Source organism: Uloborus diversus, chromosome 3, assembly GCF_026930045.1.
Source record: "Uloborus diversus isolate 005 chromosome 3, Udiv.v.3.1, whole genome shotgun sequence".
Taxonomy (NCBI): domain Eukaryota; kingdom Metazoa; phylum Arthropoda; class Arachnida; order Araneae; family Uloboridae; genus Uloborus; species Uloborus diversus.
Genome location: NC_072733.1, coordinates 10,417,976 through 10,439,249, shown reverse-complemented (window position 1 = coordinate 10,439,249; position 21,274 = coordinate 10,417,976). Strand labels below are relative to the sequence as shown.

The window sequence follows — 21,274 nt, the reverse complement described above, 5'->3', positions numbered from 1 at the left end:
TTCATTTAGTCAAGTTTGTTTGGGGGGGGGGGGGGGTGATTTTTCCAGCTAGACTCATTTTTTTTCTTCTTCATTCAATATTTCGTTTTCAGGACTAAAATTTCGTTTTCAGCCATCAATTTCCAAAAAGTTCTGAAGAAATATAACAACACCTGCTTTCATGCGGCTTAAAAACTCTCTTTTTTCTATTTAAAAAAGATCTTTTGGAAGTTTTTAACCCGCGACAAAGCGCGCTTCTCGGACGAACACGAGAACGTGCAAGGGGTGTCCTACACCCCTGTAGAGAATTTCCATAACTTACTAAGCGAAAGTTTCTTTTTCACTGAGTTTTTTGACTTTCTTACGCCAAACATAATTGTTACTTTAAACTTTGCAAAGCATCCTATTTAATTAGTGATTTTCACCAATTTCAGATCAAAATTATTTCATATAAATACTCACTTACATTACTTGATGCATATTCGGTACACATGGCATTAGAATGTTTTTTGCATAAAATGTTAAGCATTTCAAACAACAATAAGATATTGTTGGTACTTCTTACTACCACAGAGATAACAGCAATTGTATGACACCTTTTTTTTTAATTGGCTCCATTGAAAAATTACTTCTAATTTTTAGTTTTGTTTGATGCTTGACACCGCACGCATGTTATTGATAAGTTGAACTGTCTAGTTTGAAATGAATGGTCTACTTTTTTAAATACTTATTTGAGAATCTTTGATTAAGAGCAGAAAACCTCTGCAGTTGATTGTAGCTAAATTTAGAAGAGACAAAAATACCACAATTGGCCTTTTTTTTTTTGTAATACCTGCTGTAGAATAAGCAGCTAACCAATAAATGCCTTCAGTTCATTTTTTGTTGATATCATTGGCATTTCTTTACCAAGGGAAATTATATCTAATATTTTCAATAGGAATTAGTGGACTTCATTGTAATATACAGAATGCTTTCACCAAATAAAATTGACAATGATTCTGAAAGTGTTGAAATATTACTTGTATGCTTCATATTTCCCAGACGTTTCTAAATAATGCTCTTTTCTGGTGTTCTTACTTTGTAATGATATTGTTCTGTCAATCCTATTATTTGACCATCTTTTCCAATGGAAAAAAAGTTCCATTTGTGCAATCAATTATTTCGTCATCTTCACATAAATCCTCAGTTTCACTATCAGTATTATGGTGACTATAATTTAACTCTATTATCAGGCTCGTCATCACATTCATTTAACGATTGATCGTCAGAGGAAACTTCATCCAACAGATTTTGCAAATGTCTCATATCCTCATCATACGTCATGTAGCGCAACATTTTCATCGAAAATCAGAGTATCACAAGGACGTGCAAGGGGTATTTTACACCTCATATAAGGAATTCTAGGAAACCACTGAAGGAATGCACACAATAAACATACCCTCCATTAGCAAGTGACCTTCAAACCAGCTACACTTTCAAATAAGCGAACTTATAAAGTTCCAATAATAAAGTTCTGTGGGGTGTCAAACACCCCCTTGAGCATCCTCGAGAGTTAACTAAGAAACGTTGTAAAAGAATGATGAACAATGCATTTAATATACAAAATACTCTCTTTATAATCGTATTTTTATGGTTTTAAGCCTCTATGGTTTCTCATCAGAAACATGGAAAAAACTGAAATTCTTTTTTTACTTTTCCCTTTTCTCTGCATTTTTTCATGCAGTCTGAAGGGATTATTGCCAAACCCTGAATAGGGTTCATTGATTAAAACAATCTGATCGAAACATTTATAGAAAAAATCAGTCGAACCGAATTCTGTTAAACGTTTTACAAAATGAAGTATTTTAAATGGAAAAGCATTGGGAATACTTACTTTAATTACCGAATTACCTCAACATATTTGTGCTATTGCTAAAACATGTAAAAGAGCATTTATATTTTATTTGGAGGAGGCGGTAGTGGTCTTTATATATTTCAAAAGGGGCACAACTTTTGACTTTAATACGAAACGTTATGAAAGCTAAATCCGGCCATGCTGAGGCCTGGATTCTGTTAAGCTACATGCTAAATTTTTAACTCTGTCAAAAATATGTAGAGATCTGGAAATTAAAAATATTTAACTCATAGTAGACATTAATTGTAAATATAGATGAACCAAATGACCTTTTAATTTTCTTCTAAAGGCAAAGTTGCGCATATACCGTTAATTTTTTATAACGAACTAGCCGCCTGCAGTGTCACTTCCTTTGGCTTTGCTTAGCGATAGAAATTTAAATGAGGTTTTTGGTGAGTAAATTATTCTTTCAAAGGATAACATTAAAAAAAATATAGTATAAAAAACACATCCCAAGCGTCCGTACATAAATTAATAAACAGTATATTAATTTTCCTCGCGGTCCAGCTCTAGAATGATTCGATTCTGAACTATTCAATAACTTCCACTTTAAGCAGAAAAAAAGAGCAAAAGAAAAACTTTCAATCAGTAAGTGACTGTGTTCCGACAGAAGGCAAAATTGTTCTGAAGAAGAATCAACAGGATAAAGAGTTAAGGTTTTAATCGTTTTTATCCGCTAATCAAAGTTGCACAGCTGTGCCACGTAACTAAACATGCAGTCAAGAAAAATATGAATACATCGATACCTGGTTCGATGCTCAGTTTTATGTCATATACCAGGAGTAGCGATGCCATAGATAGATAGATAGTCACAAACAACTTTTTTAAATAAAGATAATTGTTTCATAAATTAGTTTAGTTTAGTTTATGTCCTAAGAAAGACAATATTGTCCTTTCAAGAATTGACAATGTTTCTGACTGTGAGTTCTTTAGATTATCTTACTATTATTTTAAAGTAACGTTAATTTTTTAGATAAATTCACTGAAGCAAAATAACAAACAGAAGTCTCTATATACCTAGGGGCATCGCTAAAAGGTGGGGGCGATATGGAGAAAAGTCTACAATCTACAAAATGTTTGGTCCCAAGAAAAGCAGATTTGAGTTTGTTGACTGAACTTAATAAAGCAGGGAAAATCTTGAAGTAAATGAACAAAGGAAAAATAAATAAATAAAAAATTATGGTGGGTGTAAAAGAGTAACAATTTGATACTAATAGGAACTTTGAAAATTAAATTAAAAAAAATGTAAATAAATAAATGAAAAAAAAATACACAAAAAAATAAATAACAAAACAATAATGGTTAAGAATTAAACCTAATGAAAAGATAAGTTGAATGAAAACAGCAAAAAATTAAAAACACCAAAAACTAAAAATTATTCTACTATAAAAAAATCAAAAAATTCATTTTTATCAGTTTATAGCTGAAAAATTGATTCAGAATTGTGATGAAAATGTAACAAAAAAATACTGACCAGAGCAAAACAACAAATCAAGTTTTTAGTCGCTTTTAATTTCTGAAATAAATTAAATTTTGTAATGCTGAAATATTAATTCTGTATTGTGTTGAAAATATAGCCAAAAATACTGGACATAACAAAACAACAAATCAAGTTTTTGGTCACTTTTAATTTCGTAATAAAAAAACATAGATTCGTATATAATGAAATAATTGAAAATAATTTATGATCAACATATTTTTCAATGAACAGTCACAGAAGGTAAAAAAATGGCTGTTTCTAATGACTAGAGCATCAACATATTCCATCCACATTGAAAGCAGAGGTGGCTCCAAATGTCCCAGACATTTGTCCCACATCAGTTTTACATATGTACAACTATTACTTCCATAATAAATATTTTCTTAGAAATTTCATTCACACGTAATGAAAAACTGTACAAGCCACAAAAATAGTATTAGGACTACAGTCACATTGCACAATGATGATAACATGAAAGTATGTCAGCGAGTCTTCAAATGCAGCGTCTGTGTGATGTGGAGCGATAGAGAAACTGCCAGATGTGAAATGATTTTCCTGAGAGTGAAGATATAGAAAACCAGTAACACTTCAATTTTTACTGGACGCTTTTATTTTTTTTGTGGATTCAGTAATTCACTGAGAAGAACCAAGTGCACTTTTTATTTGTTGGATTCAACACAGTTTCTCAGCATCTCGTAAACCTCTGTGAATGATGGTCGGTCTTCACTTCTAAGCAGAAAGAGAAATAAATTGATCAAAACGGGACACAACTAAAGATAATGAGTCATTTAGGGTAACTTTGAATCACATTTTTAAATATACAGGGTTGCTACAAATAATTTATTTGTTTTCGAAACCTCACATATCCAAAATTATTGCCTGTACTTCCATGATGAGTAGATGAAAATAATCAAACTTATCAAGATTTGGAATTGTGTTAACCTGGTGATAATATGAGTGCAGCATTTTAAAAATGGTGACAAAACAAGAAAAGTATGATTATGCAGAACTGCGATTCTCACCAGGTAGTGCAGAGGATCAGCACCAGTCCGTAGAAAAATTTGACCGGTCCTTAGAGATTTTTTCTCGTTCACGTTAAAAAAATTAAAAAAAAAACAAAAAGAAAAGAAAGAAAGAAAGAAAAAGATGAAGAATCCAACCATTTTATGATTAATTTTCATAACTTTCTATGATTTTCCCAAATATTTATTTACTCATGTATAATTGTAACAATAATTACTAATCTTTGCATTTTAAAGATTTTTTTTTCTTTTTGGGATTGTTTTTTGATACTATAAAAAAATTTCATTTATTTTTTGAAGCAAAAAAATAACCTTGTTGAGGGGGGGGGGACTTCATAATTTTGTGATGGTCCCTTAGTCTAAATAAAAATAAACAAATAAATTAAAAAAAAAAAGGTATGGACGGGCCGAAAATTTTTTTCAAAAGGCTTCGCGGTTCAAAAAAGGTTGAGAAACACTGTTGTAGAGTAACTTGTACCACATATATTTGTAGTGCTGTTCTGGTAAAGTCATTACTGCCATAGAGATGCTATCCTTGAGTTCTTCCACGCTTTTGGTAGTGTAGGTACAGAAACAAGGTCATTAATGGGCCCCCAAAAGTACTGCAAGAACATATGAACAAAAGAAAAAAAAAAACCTTTTCATATCTTGTTACCATTTCAAAAATACTGCACTGGTATTACCACCTGGCTCACACAATTCCAAATCTATAATAATGAGTTTGTGGTGATTTTTATATATTCCTCTTTGCTATATATGCAATACTTTTGGTTTTCGTTTCGAAAAAGAATGGATCATTTGTAGTAACCCTGGATTAAACATATAGGAACAAATTATACAAGGCCTAATGCTGAACTCTGCTGGCAAGATAATAATATCAGTTTTGTGTTTTTTGTTTTATGAAATTGGTAGGTCACAATGCACACACAGCTAATTATCTAATCCAATTATAGAAAACTTAAATATGAAATGAAAATGATGAGTTTTAAAAAGATGAGGGCATTAAAAATTCAATATATCTTTTTCAAAGTTTAACTACAGTTAAACTAATTTATTTCACACCGCATTTGACATGGCTCAAAGTACTCAAGTGGCAGAAAAATGTTTGGGAGTTAATAATTCATTTTAAATGGTTTTCGTAAATATTGTCTATCTATTTTGCATTATAACATACTACAAAGTTTTTCCTCAGTTTCATGCCAGTAAATGCAATAACACTCTTTAAAAACCAGTGGGACAGTCAAAATTAGAAAAATTGAATCTTAAGTAAATTAAAATACTAACTATTCGCAACTCCAAAGCTCGAATACGCTACCTTGCGGTGATTAACAATACTAAAGAAAAAGGTAAAACATTCCATTCCACGTGTTTTCTTTGGGGTAAAATACAGGCTTCAGACAGTTTATGATGTAATGTAATTTCAGAAGAATAGAAAAGAAAGCTTCCCACAAACATGATGAAAAATTACTGTCATTCAATAAGTGTCAAAGCAAGTTATAAGTTACGGCATTTGTTTGTTTTACCTTTTTCATCCGCCATTAGACAGTGGCTGCAGCGCCCCCTATAGTTTATTGGAGTAGCGAATATTAAGAACAAATTTTTGGTAGTTCCTGATTCAACAATATTTGCTGACAAATGAATAAATAATAATAACTAGACACATACCGAGTACTCAGTAACTACTCGGTACTCGGCCTACTCAGCCAAATTTTGATCAGATACTTGGCCAATACCGAGTAGTTGCAAAAAATTGAATCTTGTCCGAGACAGATATTAAAATTTATAAAAAAGCTCAAGCATGTATAATGTTCATAATGTTCTGCAATCATTTACAATTCAAATTTACTCAAATTAGAATAGTGAAGTTTGTAATGCTTCAATGGAATAAATCTTTATTTTAATGTCCCCAAAGTTAATAAAACTTATTTATTAAAAATTGTGCAAAAAAGGTAAGTATAGGAATATAAAAATATGGAATTTTTATATTAAAAATGGATTTTTGCTACATACAAAAATTAGTTATAAGAAATATAAAAATACCTTTGTTTAAAAAATAAAAGGAAATAAAACAACGCTAAAAGCACAGTGCAGACACGTGTTTTAGCATTACAAGGAATTCCTTTTTCAATGCACAAAATGTGAGCTCGTGGAGTTAAAGGCATCCGATAAAAGTCGGATTTTTTTGTCGAACGTCTTTACGTTCTTTAGCTCACATTTTATGCACTGAAAAAGACGTTCCTTGTAAAGCAGAAACACGTGTCTGCAGCAGCATTGTAGTGTTGGCTGGACAAAACCTATTTTGGCCATGCCATTAGCAAAAACCTGCCAAAACTGGATATAACCGCCATAGAGCTGGCCAAAACTGTATTGTATGAAAGCACACTAATATGTATAATGTTGCACATTAAATAATGCGTAGTTACATTTCAGCAGGAATTTAGTTTTAAAAACTATTATATGGACAAGGAGGTCTATACTACTATTCCAATAAGTTCAAAATTCATCACATGTGTGTCGGTGTTTCTTCTTAAAACATAATGGGTACTTGGTAACTCGGCCGAGTAATGAAAGGTTGAGTACTCGGTAACTCTGTACTTGGCCGAGTAATGAAAGGCCGAGTACTCGGTACTTGGCTACTCGGCCAAAGTGCTACTCCGTACGTCTCTAATAATAACTTTAGATTAAACTGTCATGAATCACCTTTAAGCTTATCAGAAGTTGATGAAGAACTAAAAGCTCAGGCAAATTCATAACAACAATAACATGTACCACAATTTTTGAGGGCATGCTTCCTAAGAATATGGGAAAGGGGGAAAAATAAGGTAGATGCATGACATGACACAAGACATAATGCATGTGATATTAAAATGCAAAATTTTTGTTAGAAAGTTTTTAACTGCTGTCCTTGACAACTATTAGGATGGGAACTTTTCATTGGGGGAAAAAACCTGTACGTTATGTGAAAATTAAATTAAATCTACTATATAAAAATGAAATTTGAACAGAAAAAATTCATACTGAAAGAAGGGAAGTGTTCTGTAAAAGGTAACCCTTATCACTATCACTCGTTAGAAGTCATCTTTCCTTGTGCCATTAACAACATTTTAAACAATATTTTAGAACATTACTAAGCCAGTGGGGGAAAAAAAGTGATTAATATAAATGCTATGATTTTAAATAGAAAATTTAGTGGAAAGGATGTAATATTACCATGCTACTTGAAGATTTCACCAGATATGCGATTTGAATCCAAACCTTAAGTTTTCTGTGCAACTTGCATTTGCAATGACCAACATAAAAGGATAATTGCTACAAATATGTGAATTACATTTAGAATATCCATACTTCGAACCTGAACTGCTGTATGTCTGTTCATACCTTGGAAAAACCCTTAAAGTTTATTCATTATGCACCACACATAAAAACAAAAAATACTGTGCATTCAACAGCAGTTCAATAAAGAGAATCAAAACTAAAACGGTATGGCTAGTGTTAAGGTAAAAAAGAGAACATTGACATAGAAAAATCAGCTTACTTATATTGCCAGCATTTCCTCATCAAATTGTACACAGAATCAGGACAGAGTTCTGGTTTTCCTAATCGTTCATTATGTTCAAACATTCTCAGTATATCTCGACCAATCATTCCCTGAAAGAAATTAAGAGGTTGATTAGAAGTGGTAAAATCAATAGTCATCTAACGGAATCTAAGGATTTCGGGGTACATTTATGGAAGCTTTGAGAGTACAAAAAAAAAAAAAAAAAACTAGGTCATTTCTATGCGCAGTATCTCACTAAGGAACTTCAAAAAATAAAATCAAATATGGTAAAAAAAAAACCCAAAACGTTTTGTTGGATGTCCTTTCTCTTTCATAGGTTCTAGTATCATTATTTCCACTGAATTAGCTCTTGCCTGATAATTTCATTTGCTATTTTGTATTTTAAGTGCTGTTTTTTATTTGGTGCATTTTTATAGGATAAAAAATTGATACACATGTGATTTTCTAATCTTTATAATGAAAATGCTATCTCATTTGCTCTTTTTTTCAAAAACAAATAATGCTCAACTTGAACCAATAACATAGAGAAAGAACTGCTGTATTGGAAAATGAGAGCTGTAGTGTAAATCACCTTAATGGCTGTTTTGCAGAGTTGTTAAAATGTACATTTTAACTATTTTTTCAGCTTAATGCAAAATCTGATCATTCAAGAGCTAAAATAGCATTTGAAAATATTTTTAATCATGTAAAAAAATGAAGAAAGTCACTTATATGCACATACTAAAAAATTAACTTCCTTTTCAAAGTAGTGTGAGTCACTCTTGTGTTTTAGAACACATTCATGGGAGAACATTATTCAGTTTTAATCTTACAAGTGAGAAATAATTACTTACATACCAAAATACAGTATACGCCCAAAATGTTGCCAGCCCAAAATGTCGCCAGCCCGAAATGTCGGCAGTCCAAAATGTCACCGGTCCAAAATGTCGTCGGTCCAAAATGTCGTCAGTCCAAAATGTCACTGCCTCAAAATTCGCTTGTTCAATTGAAACAAAATGTACATCGATGCTTTTCAGCATAACAGTTGCAGAAGAATATTAATTTGCTTTCAAAGTAAGTTCCTTGACAAATTCCAAACATTTTCTTTTGTCTATATTCGTAAACGTAACACAGTTTCCAGAAAATTAATAGTTTTCAGAAAAAAAAAAAAACATTTTTCTGTATATCATTACAAACCTAAACATACGAAAGACGGTATTCTTTTTTTCGTTTGATATGACTGCTATGTCTCAAAGCGTAATGAAGTATTCAGACAAAAAGTTGGTATGGAAGTTAAACTAAACGGAAACTATTTCTGTTTTGAAATGATTTTTTTATTTCCTACACCAAAAAGGAAGTATTGTATTCGTGAAAAAAATTTCACTGAAAAATCGACCTTAATTTCTATTTTACTCGCCCCTGGATGAATACAGAGTTTTTTATCAACCCAACCACACGTGGATATGTGCCTACGAACGTATAGACACCCAAAATATCCATTTTGACAATACCCGAGTTAATTACAACGAGTTTTCTCGTGACGTCTGTATGTACGTATGTATGTGCCTATGTATGTATCTCGCATAACTCAAGAGCAATATGTCCTAGAAAGTTGAAATTTGGTACGTAGACTCCTAGTAAGGTCTAGTTGTGCACCTCCCTTTTTCGTTGCATTCGGATGCTCCAAAGGGGTTTTTTCACACCTTTTTGGGGTAAATCATTGTTACTTTCAATGCAAACTCAAGTGGTGTTATGATTTGGCAAACATTTGGCAATATATTGCCAAGCTTTTGGCCTCCAACTTGGCGACAAATTTGCCATTTTTTTTTTCTAAATTTTTTTTTTGCTTTGGTTCGCAACAAACTTGGGGTGAAAATATTTGAAGTGTTTCTTTGCCTACTCCAGTCCAAGGCACTATTATCATAGGGTCTAAGGACCTCTAAACTTCAAAATTTTCGACTTTCTGGAAAAATATATGCTATGCACATATTAGTTCGGAACAATTTGATACCTTATTTATCACCATGTGCAAAAAACTTTTGAAGTTATCATAAAAATGCGTAACCTTTTCCCCAGAAGATTTATGTTAACAGCAGCTGTTTAAGTCTATTTTTCTCAGGTGCCAGTTTCTCGTTTTGCGTGCGTGATGTCTCAAAGTTTCTTATATATTTCCATAAAACTTTCAATGCATGTTTGTCTGGTTTATTTTTATGATCTAAACCTAAATTTACGAATTTTTTTAAATTTATTTATTTATTTCTTTGAATATTAATAAGTTAATATCAAAATTTTCCAAAATTTTTGGGCAATTTTTTTTTTTTTTAATATTAATTTTCATTTTCAGTTAAAGTTTAGGTTCAGATCATAAAAATAAACCAGAAAAACATGCATGAAAAGTTTTACCAAAATTTATCAGAAACTTTCTGAGATATCACATACGCAAAACAAGAAAGTTGCACTTGAGAAAAAGAGGCTTAAACAGCTGCTGTGAACATAAATCTATGTGGGGAACGTTTACACATTTTTATGATACTTTGAAAAGTTTTTTGCGTAAGGTAATAAATAAGGTATCAAATTGTTCAGGATTAAATTATGTATAGCATATATTTTTTCCAGAAATTCAAAAATTTTGAAGGTTTAGGGTCTTTAGGCCCCTTAAACTAGCGTAAAAGAAAGTCATGTGATGCAAACATCAGCTCGTTTATTATTTGTGCGAGTAAGATTTAGTGTAATTAAGTAAACAATGAAATGTACATTAAACTTAAAAGATTAAATCCTTCAAGATTCCCTTAGATTTTCTGAAGATCAGCCAAAAGAGAAAGAGGGCGATTAAGCAAGAGATATTAAAAAAAAGTAAATTAATTTGGATTCTGAAATTTTGAAATCAAATTATGTTTCTCAATCACGAGTTGCGACAAGACCTTACTCATTGGAGTTATTGTTTCTAGAAACGGTTCCTGTCTCCCCAAGCCTGCCCCTCCTCCTGGGTGGTTATGTGTGTATAGTTATCTGTGTGTGTAAACCTGTGTGTACGCACGTAGGAGAGTGTGTATGTGTATGAGCGTGCGTGTGTGCAGGACATGGATGCCACCGACCAGAAAAAGCAGATTCCGGAGGACAGTGCTCAGGACCAGAGGAGCCACGCCTGCAGAGGACGGTGGGCGGGAGTGCTGCAGAGGGAGGCGGGGGGAATAAAATCAGCGTAAAATCAAGGACAGTCAAATGAGAACAATAAGCAATCGTGAGTGCTCAAAAATCTAAATTAGTCAAATATTCCTTTTTTTCTATAGAACTTAATTACTGGGGATTTTAAAGAAAAGATGAATTAGCATTCTTTGACAAATTTTGTTATAAAAATTTGCAACTCAAAAGATTGATTCCTTCCAAGAACAGTTTATTCATTTTTTAAAATTATTATCATTATTAATAATATTTATATTTTTTTGAACTACCAAACCGTATATAGAACTGGAAAAATCACTACAAATTCAAATTTGTATCTCTTGCCATTTTTGACTCGTATCCTCATATAAATAATAGCTGATGATTGAGTAACCCAGGTGTTTTAACAATGAAATAAACTCCCACCATGGCAAGATAATTTGGTTTAAATGGGATTAATTTGGATAAATGTTTTTCGTAATGTTTAACATGCAGGGAAAGGCTTTATTTTGACAAGGCTGAACTTGATCTGGAAACTTAACAGTTTTACTGGCAATGGTGCCATTTTAGAATAATGAAGAAACTAAAAAATGGTCAACAATGAACGCTACCTAATGGAGATTAGGGTTAATCCACTGGATTTAAGGTTAAAATGTCAATTATCAAAATATCACCAAACGGGCAATGGCTTCGTTCAAACGTAGAAACAATTTTCACCTGTCATACCATGACGGGCGATTTTCTAGTTTTTAAATAAATAAAGTGTTTGTAATTGATTTCAGCGCATAAGCAAAACTTTTAAAGGAATTTTCAATTGGAGGGTAAAAGCACTGAATGTTGGGTGCCCTTTGTTTTCTTCAATTACAACAAACGTGATAAAGAAAAAACAATAATAATGCGTGTGAAATGAAAAAATGGAAATCTGAGATTAGGATCATTTCAGTTTAAAATCTTAAAGTTTTAGCAGTGAGTTTTTTTTTCTTCCAAAGTTCGGAATTCTGACTTCTTTTTAAAACACCTAGCAGAACAAGAACAGCTTTATAGAAAAAGGCTGCGGGCTCGAAGTCGGACTGAGTTTGAATAAAAGCATCGGAGTCAGAGTCGGGAGTGTCAAAGGTGTGAAATTACAAGAGTTGTAGTTGGTCATTTTCCCTCAAAGTTCGCAACTCTGCCATTGATAACGGAGCTCACTGTAACAAAATTCCGAAGTGTAACTACTCACTGTTGTGAAAAAACTTAAAGCTACCAGTATAAAGGCTAACTGAGCGTATTTAATAAATGTATCGGCTTTAGCTCGATTACGGTCCGTCGAGATTGACAAAGCTCCCAATAAGAGAGAATAAGCTTGTGGATTCCGTAGCTTTACAAGAACTGCAGGCGAGTTAGATTCATGGTAATTGCCTGCAATTATGTCTTAGCTTTGGTCGTGGTTCCAAGAATACTACAGGAGTTTTCTTGGAAAAGTTATTGGCCCTGACATCTGTCCCGCTGCTGCTTCCTAATATTTTATTTGATTCGGTTCATCATTCCTTCAGAAATGTCAGTCACACATATTGACTAAAACGTTCAGTTGCTCCTCTATCATGAACGAATTGCTGCAAAAAAAACCACTCAGCCCTATATCATGTATGGGTACTTGCGGGTATCGTTTGAATTCTTACTACAGATTTTGAGGTAGAATGGCCACAAAAAATTGGTCACATACAAACGCACACACACTATTCTTGAAGAAAAGTCCAAAACAATTCAGCTAACGTCAGAACTGAACGCCGTCAGGACGTTTCACAGTGGGTAGATAGCGAGTCACCAGAAGTAAGATAACGTAAACTAGTATGTTGTGGCCATCACGAAACTTTCATCTATATTTTTCTTATAATTCTGCTCCCTCCCCATGCTTGACAAGGAAGCAATATTTCCAACAAAAATAAAATTACACACGCCAAAACTTGATGACCATCCCAATTCCCGATCAAAATTGCAAAAGCAAAGAATGAAAATTGAAGATTATTTTAAAAGCCTTGCTTAAAATAATTACAAACATTTATGTGTTAACAAACACAAGATAGCAAAAGTTAAAAATTTTAAATCGTTGAGATAATATTTCCGATCATTTCCATGCAATTAAAATCACGAGATATACACATACGACAGCCTATTATGATTTATCTTTCTTATTGTTGCAATTATAAAGCTATTTTTATTCGAAAAAAAAAATCAGCCCCCCCCTCCCCCTGGAGAGATTGGTGCCAAAATTTAACCAACGCCTGTTTGCATATAAATTCACATTTATTCTAAATTTCATCCAGAATGTAGCATTGCTTAATGAGATATGGCACTCACAATGGAAAAAAAAAAGAACGTTTGATTGTGCCACCCCCTTTTCAGCTGTTGACGCCAAAATAGAATCAGCTCTCATACCCTCTAAGAGTTACTCATCCATAAATTTTTGTTTTATTCGGTTTATTATTTCTTGAGATACAGCAGTCACAATTGATGACAAAAAACTTTCTACAGCTCAACCCCCGTTTGAGCTATTAACACCAAAATTTAACAGCACCTGTACTTGTTAAGGGCAACATATGGACCAAATTTTGTTTGATTCCACCAGTTATTTCCTTTGGAATAACAAGCACGCATAACTCAAGAAACATCCCATTGCTCCACCCCCTTGGAGGAATTCCCGCCAAAAACCAATGGGCACAAGTTCACATAGGGTCACATATGTGTACCAAATTTCGTTTGATTTCATGAGGTAGTTTTTGCTGTAGAGCGGCCACAAAAAACTGGTCACATACATACAGACAGACGTTAAAAAAAATGGTAGAAATGGACTCAGCACACCTCAAAACGTTTGAATCCGTCAAAATTCGAAATTCAAAAATTTGAACGAATCCAATACTTTCTTTTATATATTAGACATAGAAGAAAGTTAAAAGGAAAAGTGGGTTTGCTCCAGGTCGGTATGCAAGGGGTGGTTTATAGGGTTCAAACCCCCTCCGAAATTTTTCATCCAAAGAAATGCTTTCTATTATTTATTTATTTTATTTATTTATTCATATTTTGGTGAAAAAAATAATATTGTTGTTATTACTATTATTTCAATTTTATTTTGGAAATGAAATTAGTATGACTGGAAAATTGTACAGACTCATTGTGTGTTTATGGCAGTTATTGAGAAATATTTATTATGTAAAAACATGGCGTTTTGTAAGAACATCCCCTCCCTCGAATTAGATAATCTATTGTAACAAAAATCAACAGAATATACATGAACCAAATTTGATAGACCATATAAATGTTTAAAAAAATGTGTTTCGTAAAACCCCCTCCGAAACAAAAGTCTGGTTACGACCCTGGTTTGCTCGTATTCTATTTGTTAACTGAAAAACAGCCGAGAGTTACGAGTTAAAATGGGAGAAATTTTTTAGAATTCATCAAGAAACTCATTTAGTCCAGTCCCATTTTTAACGGAGACATTCATTAAAAGCAGTCACCATTAATTCGCAAATTTGATGTTAAACAGCATTTTTGTACATTTGCATTTTTCTCACCAACTGAATGAGCGAATTTTGGACCGGCAAGCTCCTGAACTGTCGACATTTTGAACCAGTGACAATTTTGGACCGGCAACATTTTGGCTAGGTGCCATTTTGGACCGGCGACATTTTGGGCAGGAGACATTTTGACCCCTAACCCCAAAATATAATGGAAAAGCAAAACATTTCAGTTTTTGATTAGTTATACAATTTCAGCTTTAAAAAAAATGGTAATAATTCGTATTAAAAAAAACTAAGATTTATACATAATTCTTTTTTTAATTGGAACTTCATCTCATCAATATTTTCCTCCTGTTGGTAATATTAACAAAGGCATATAGGTGGTACTAATATGGAAAACTGAAAATAGTTTCTGTGAACGAAAAAATTTCCATAGGTGCCAACAAGGGAAGGGGGGGGGGGGGGTTGAGAGTCAACCCATGCGAACCTTTGGTAGTCAATTCTAGTACGATAGTTTTTTTCCACATTAAGACTTATGATGAATCTTCAACCCCTAGCCCTCAGAAGGTGAATTCTAGCTTCAGTCGTGCCTGGTGCAAAGTTGATAATCGTCTAAATTTTCTTGAAACTACAAAAGGTGCTCACATAGAAGTGTATTAAGATTATAAGAAAAACCTTTTGAGATAAAGATCAAAATAAAAAAAGGATTATCTCTAAGTCTGAAGTAGTTTTTTCAAATAAATTTTCTTTAAAACTTTATAAACACTCTGTATTTAAATCTTGGTATGTTATTAGAAGATTTTATTTAATTACAATAATACATGTCAATTACAAACCTTATATGGTTTTTCCCCATACGAGAGTGCTTCCCACAATGTGATGCCATAACTCCAAACATCAGATTTGTTACTAAATTTGAAGTAATAAATGCATTCTGGGGCATACCATTTCAATGGCCACTTCCCAGCAGTTTCAGCCTGTTGGAGGGAAAAAAATCATCAAATGCATGCATTACATTCATATATTCCTCTTTTGAAATAGACAAATACCGAATTTTTCAATAAATCAAAACTAAAACATAGAATTTATACTATGGGGTCAGGTTGAATTAAGTGGTCAATGTGGTAAAGTGGTTATACATCAAATAAAATGCTATACCTTTGAAATAAATGGAGGAATTAGTGTAAAACTTTAATTTTGGATTTTAGCAATTAGGATTTAAGTTTTAAATTCAAAAATTTAAAAAACTTAGCTCATTTTTAGTGAAGAAAATTGCTTTGTTTGCTCATGAAACATTTTAATGTATGTTTCTTCATTAAACTTCTCTCTGAAATTTTGTTCATTATAATTTTTACCAAATTGACAGTACAGGAAGCTTCTCATGGGTCTCAAGAATACTTTTTTTTTATTAACATGTATGTTCATTTTACATACTATTTTGAAATAACGTAAATAAGCTCGGATAAATGGTTATAAGCTAAGTTAAACACACACCCCTCTTCTGAAATCTGTTAATCTTAACTTATAAGGGAGATATTAGTTAAATCTTAATCAACCTGTGTTGTTTTTAAGGTAAATGGGATTTATTTAGAATGAAATTAGAGCAAGATTGTATTCCTATAATGTGTGATAAATTCTTAGCACCTTTTCCACAACCACAACTTTAAATTCCTTCGAGTAGGATAACTTATGTCCTTAAAAGACTTCTATTAAGTATCACAAAAATTGAAGCTTCAAACTAGAAGTATCTCTTTATATACATTAAAGAATTAGATAAATATTGACCAAAGAATGTTTTTCCTTTTGTTTTTAATAAAGTAACATTTTTTTTTTTGGATTAGACAAGTAAAAATGACTTGATATGTTTTTTATTTTTCTTTGTACAATAACAATGAAAAGAAGATATGTGGAAAAAAATTTACAAAAGTATTCATATACATGACAAGCATATGTTAGAAAGCACTCGTATATATATATATATATATAAAGTTCAGAGTTAGAATTCAACCTCTAAAGAATTTGAAACTTGGCATTCTGACAACTTGTTTTGCCACTTGTTTCAGCTGGGTGTACATTTATCAAAATGAAAGGTGTTAATGAGTTAATTTTTTGCACAGAAAACAGGGCAGAGGGTCATTGTTTTAAGCAATTTAAATCTCAGGCTAAGCTGTAAATTAGGAAAACATACTAGTTAGGTAGAGTCGTGGTCACTTGGACATCTTACCAAAAGAGGTTGTTAAGAGCAAGGGGGTAGCTAGCTTTGAGAGGGCCATTGATCTTCAATGGGGACTAATAAACTGACTAGGACCAGCCTAGCAGAGCCCAGAGCCTGTTGCTAGTCGTCATATTTGTATTTTCACACAGTTTTAGCTGTGCAGAATTCAAGACAAAATAGTACACAAGTTCAATTAAGGAATGTAGAAGTTTTGATTTAAAAACCGCTAATTAAGCAAACAGTAATTTTATTTTTCATAATAAAAAGCAGAAAATATTTTTAATTCAAACAAATGAATCTACAACTGCAAATAATCAAGATATAATCATTTACCACTTAGCGTTTCTATGGATTGTTGAGTGTCGGTTAAATGCAACGGGAAAACTAAGAATTTATTGCAAAGATTATCGGAACAGGTTACCTAGCAATAAGATATCTAACAACACATTGATGACCCATTTTCAAAGCTGTGTTGTAAGGTCTTTTTTTATCAGGAAAATAAATTTTAGCATCCAAAATAATAATAGTAAACAAACTCGCCACAAAGTTATGCCTGAGAAAAGGTTACCTATTTTGTTTTGAAATTAAATAAATTGTTGCTATCCAGCAAAAGAGAGAGCCACCACAAACTAAGCACTTTATGCATATAGATATTGCTCAATGCATTTGCACAGATGTTATTATGATATATATGTATTTTATTCCTGGAATTTTAAACTTCTGCCTTTATTTTTTTCATATTTGAATACAAGGAACCACTATGTATCATAATACCTCTCTAAAAAATTTTAGTACTTGCAAAATAATAAATTTTAGGTGTTGTGGGTATGACTGTATGATCACACCTGTAATATGTACAAATCATCATTTTTTAAGTACCAAAAGAAAAAAAAAATCCTCAGAAAGTTGATACTATATATTATGTTACACAATGGTTTCTTACTTTCAAATACATCAAAATTAATAGTTTGAAATTCGTGGAATAAAGGTAAAATATATACATTAAAGTATCATATCCATGTTGATGGATAGAACAATAGACAAAACCGTCTCTATTCCGTCTTCCATATACAAGACACTGAGCAGCATTTTCCCTTTTTAACAGAACAATCAAAGAAAGAACTACAGACCTTTCTTTGACTATTACCTAACATGACCTTCAAAGTTTTCATAATAGCCATTTAGATTTCATTAGCATGAAGTGAAGAAGAAAGCACTCGGGTAGTTTGGTAATGTATTCGCAAAATCCTTTTTTGAGTACAACTGGTTTTACCCACTTGTGTCCAGTCCAGTCTATAACTTGAAGAAGTCAATAAATGATACACAAGCCTAACATCAAGCTGAACTTACCCGATAATATTCTTTTCCCAGGCCTAAAGCTCTTGACATTCCAAAGTCACTGATTTTAACAAAATTTTCATTAACTAAAAGAACATTTCTAGCTGCTAAATCTCTATGAACAAATTGCTTGCTTTCTAAGTATTCCATTGCAGAAGCTACTTGAAGCATTAATATAAGAATCTCAGACACATTAATGTTCCTGAAAGAAAAAAATACTGCATTATTTTTCAAATATGGCTACATACTTATGAAAATATGTTGCAAATCACACATATTATTGCACATACATATTATTAATTAAATATATAATGAATATCAAGAAAACCTAACAGTATGAAGTTTGGAATGAAATAAAAGATCAATATTATTCAAAAAACAGATAATCAAAACAATCCTATTTGGATAGTTATGTTCTTGTTGTAACTTTTGATTTAATTCTTAATTCGGGGGGGGGGGGGGGGGGGCATGAGTTTTTGTGCAAATATTTTTAAAGAAGTGGAATTTTCTTGAATAAAGAAAAGAAAAAAACATTTGGAATGTAAGATAAATAATACTCATAAACAAATACACCGAGATTTACTTTAATTAAAATACAACAGTACACTTATTCATAACCCTGTAGCAATACTCGGATCTGCTGTTAAAAATAGCACCCAATTCTTGACGAAATGCAACTGAGAAAATTAAAAAAAAACTTATAAGTATTCCTCTACGCCTATAACAGTAATTAAGTAATACTAACACTTGGTGCCATTTTTAAAATTCTACTTTTACATTGTCAAACACTCTTGCAACTTAAAGAATATATGAAAGTTTTCAAATGTTTCTGACCCAAAAGAGAAAGAAGTATAGCAATCCATTAACTAAATAATTTCAAGTATTTACTAAATGATCATGCAAAAGAATGTTACACAAACCTGTGAGATCTTAAATAGTTGCTAAGAGCACCTAAAGGGGCTAATTCTGTTACTAACATGAATGAACTGCTTTCTGAAACACCTGAAAGTACAAAAGAATGTTTTATACTGATATTAAACATATTATATCAGTGGTTTCCAATCTGAAGGCCATGTTTTCCTAGAGATACATAGAATACTTCTAAGGGGGACACGCAGCTGTTACAATCATATCATTTTCAATGCACTAAAAACTAAAATAAAATTATTATTCTTATAATATTTTTTAAAAAGAAAAATTAGTTTCACAAAAAAAAAAAAGGAATCACTATGGAATCTATGTTTGAGCGCCCAGATTGAAAATGTCAATACCTTTTCAAAAACACAAAAGTTTGAGAAAATTTTCAAATTTGCGCCTAAACGCAAACCTAGCTATTGTTCTAATATAGTATTAAGTTATATATATATATATATATATATATATATATATATATATATATATATATATATATATATATATATATAAACATTACTATATTTATACAATACAATATAATAATATAATATAATATTGTATTAAATTGTTTCACTAGTGTAGTACTTTTCTGTCTTTTTGCTTCAATTGTTAAAGTAGTAGAATTATCAATATTCATATCAAAATATAATAAGAAATATGTTTTGGTGCATTTTTTTTTTTTTTGTATTAAGTATGGACCTGTTTTTCGAATCCATTAAACAAATTGTAACTTCAGGATAAAATTTATGAAATTGGATGAAAACAAAAATTGAAGGGGGTATAGCACTTTCTTTATGAAAAAAAAAGAGGATGAGAGAATGAAAAGTTTGGAAACCACTGGCTTATATTTTAATGATTCTTAACAAAGGTAGTTATTGTAGCTAAATTCACAAGTCAGTGAAACAGACATTCAAAGGAAAAAAAAAAAAACCCTTTAACACAACAAATATATAAAATTATCCAATAAGTAGAATATTCATGGAATACTGCTATCAGTATTCAACTTGAGAATTATAACTTTAAAAGGTAAAAACCTAAGCACACAGTGGCATACATTAAGTGGTGTATGCACATGTGAAAATTATGAGCAGAGTTTGAAAATATGGGATATTTTGATATATATCTGAGATTTTCAATCAGTGCAAACTTATGTGTTAAAATAGCAACTGCACCCTCAAATCAGTTATTTATTTTTTCTTATATTATAATTCATCAACTTTAAAATAATTGTTTCATTGATTACACCATGCTTTCTTGATTAATGTTAACATAAAATGCATTCCGGATTTTCCAGTTGATAAATTTTAAAACAGCTTTTTTTTCTTTTTATTTTGGATAAACTAAACAATTACAATTGAGTACTACCTTTTAACGACTAACTAAATGATTAGATTTATAGTACCATATTGTAAGTTATTATATTTTTTCAGAGGAAACACCACAAATTATCATATGACATGACACCACTGTGCATTAACTTCTTTCACACAGAAAGGAGGAAGAAATAATAATTTAAAAAAGACTTACCAATTAATCTCACTATGTGTGGATGATCAAGAGCAATCATAGTTTGAGCTTCTTTCAAAATTTCATTCTTAAAAATAAATAAAATCATTTATTAGAAGTAGTCACACATACACATATGTAATTAAAAGAGAGTGCATCCGTATGATTGTTACACAAATCTACAGTTTACGATAAATCTGCACAAAATGTAGAGAGGGCTGTAGTTTTTTTTAAATTAAAAAACTTCCAAATGGTTCAAATTTTCATTTTAAAGCCATAAAGTTCTTCCTTGTATCCAAAGGAATTATCGTATCTGTAACAAACATAGTTTGTCACACCAGCTTCTGCCTAAAGAATTAACTTCATGCTATGCTGATTTCCACATTGCCAAATCACTCAATCCTATTTATAGAGATTTGAAAGTCTTTTTACTGTTACTCTTCACTTAGCTTATTAATACAGCAATTTGGTATTTGTCTTTTCTTTTGGCAGTAGTACGAGAAATCATGACACTAATGTGGACTTCGGAATTTTTCATGTGACTCCCGGATCTTTTTATGTTTTCTGGCAGGATTGTGTTTTTGTTGCAATAGCAAGAAAAATTTGTATGAAGTGCAAATGGATACTTATATGAAGCGTTAAGAACTTTATTATTTCATACTCATATACCGCAGTTGTGCATTTCTTCGAAACAGTATTCAGCCTGAATGATTTTCATCATGAAAAAG

At 31.7% G+C, this 21,274-nt stretch overlaps 1 protein-coding gene across 1 annotated transcript in view; it reads right to left on the bottom strand.

Moving 5' to 3' along the window:
• Positions 1-3,497: 3,497 nt before the first annotated feature.
• Positions 3,498-21,274, bottom strand: part of LOC129218222 (tyrosine-protein kinase SYK-like) — a 37,163-nt gene continuing 19,386 nt past the window's right edge. The window contains exons 9-14 of the mRNA XM_054852443.1: positions 20,568-20,634; positions 19,046-19,127; positions 18,138-18,327; positions 15,409-15,549; positions 7,911-8,023; positions 3,498-4,082 (exon numbers count right to left, since the gene is read on the bottom strand). Of these exons, the coding sequence (XP_054708418.1) occupies positions 4,013-4,082; positions 7,911-8,023; positions 15,409-15,549; positions 18,138-18,327; positions 19,046-19,127; positions 20,568-20,634 (663 nt within the window). The 3' untranslated portion in view covers positions 3,498-4,012. The remainder of the gene's footprint in view (positions 4,083-7,910; positions 8,024-15,408; positions 15,550-18,137; positions 18,328-19,045; positions 19,128-20,567; positions 20,635-21,274) is intronic.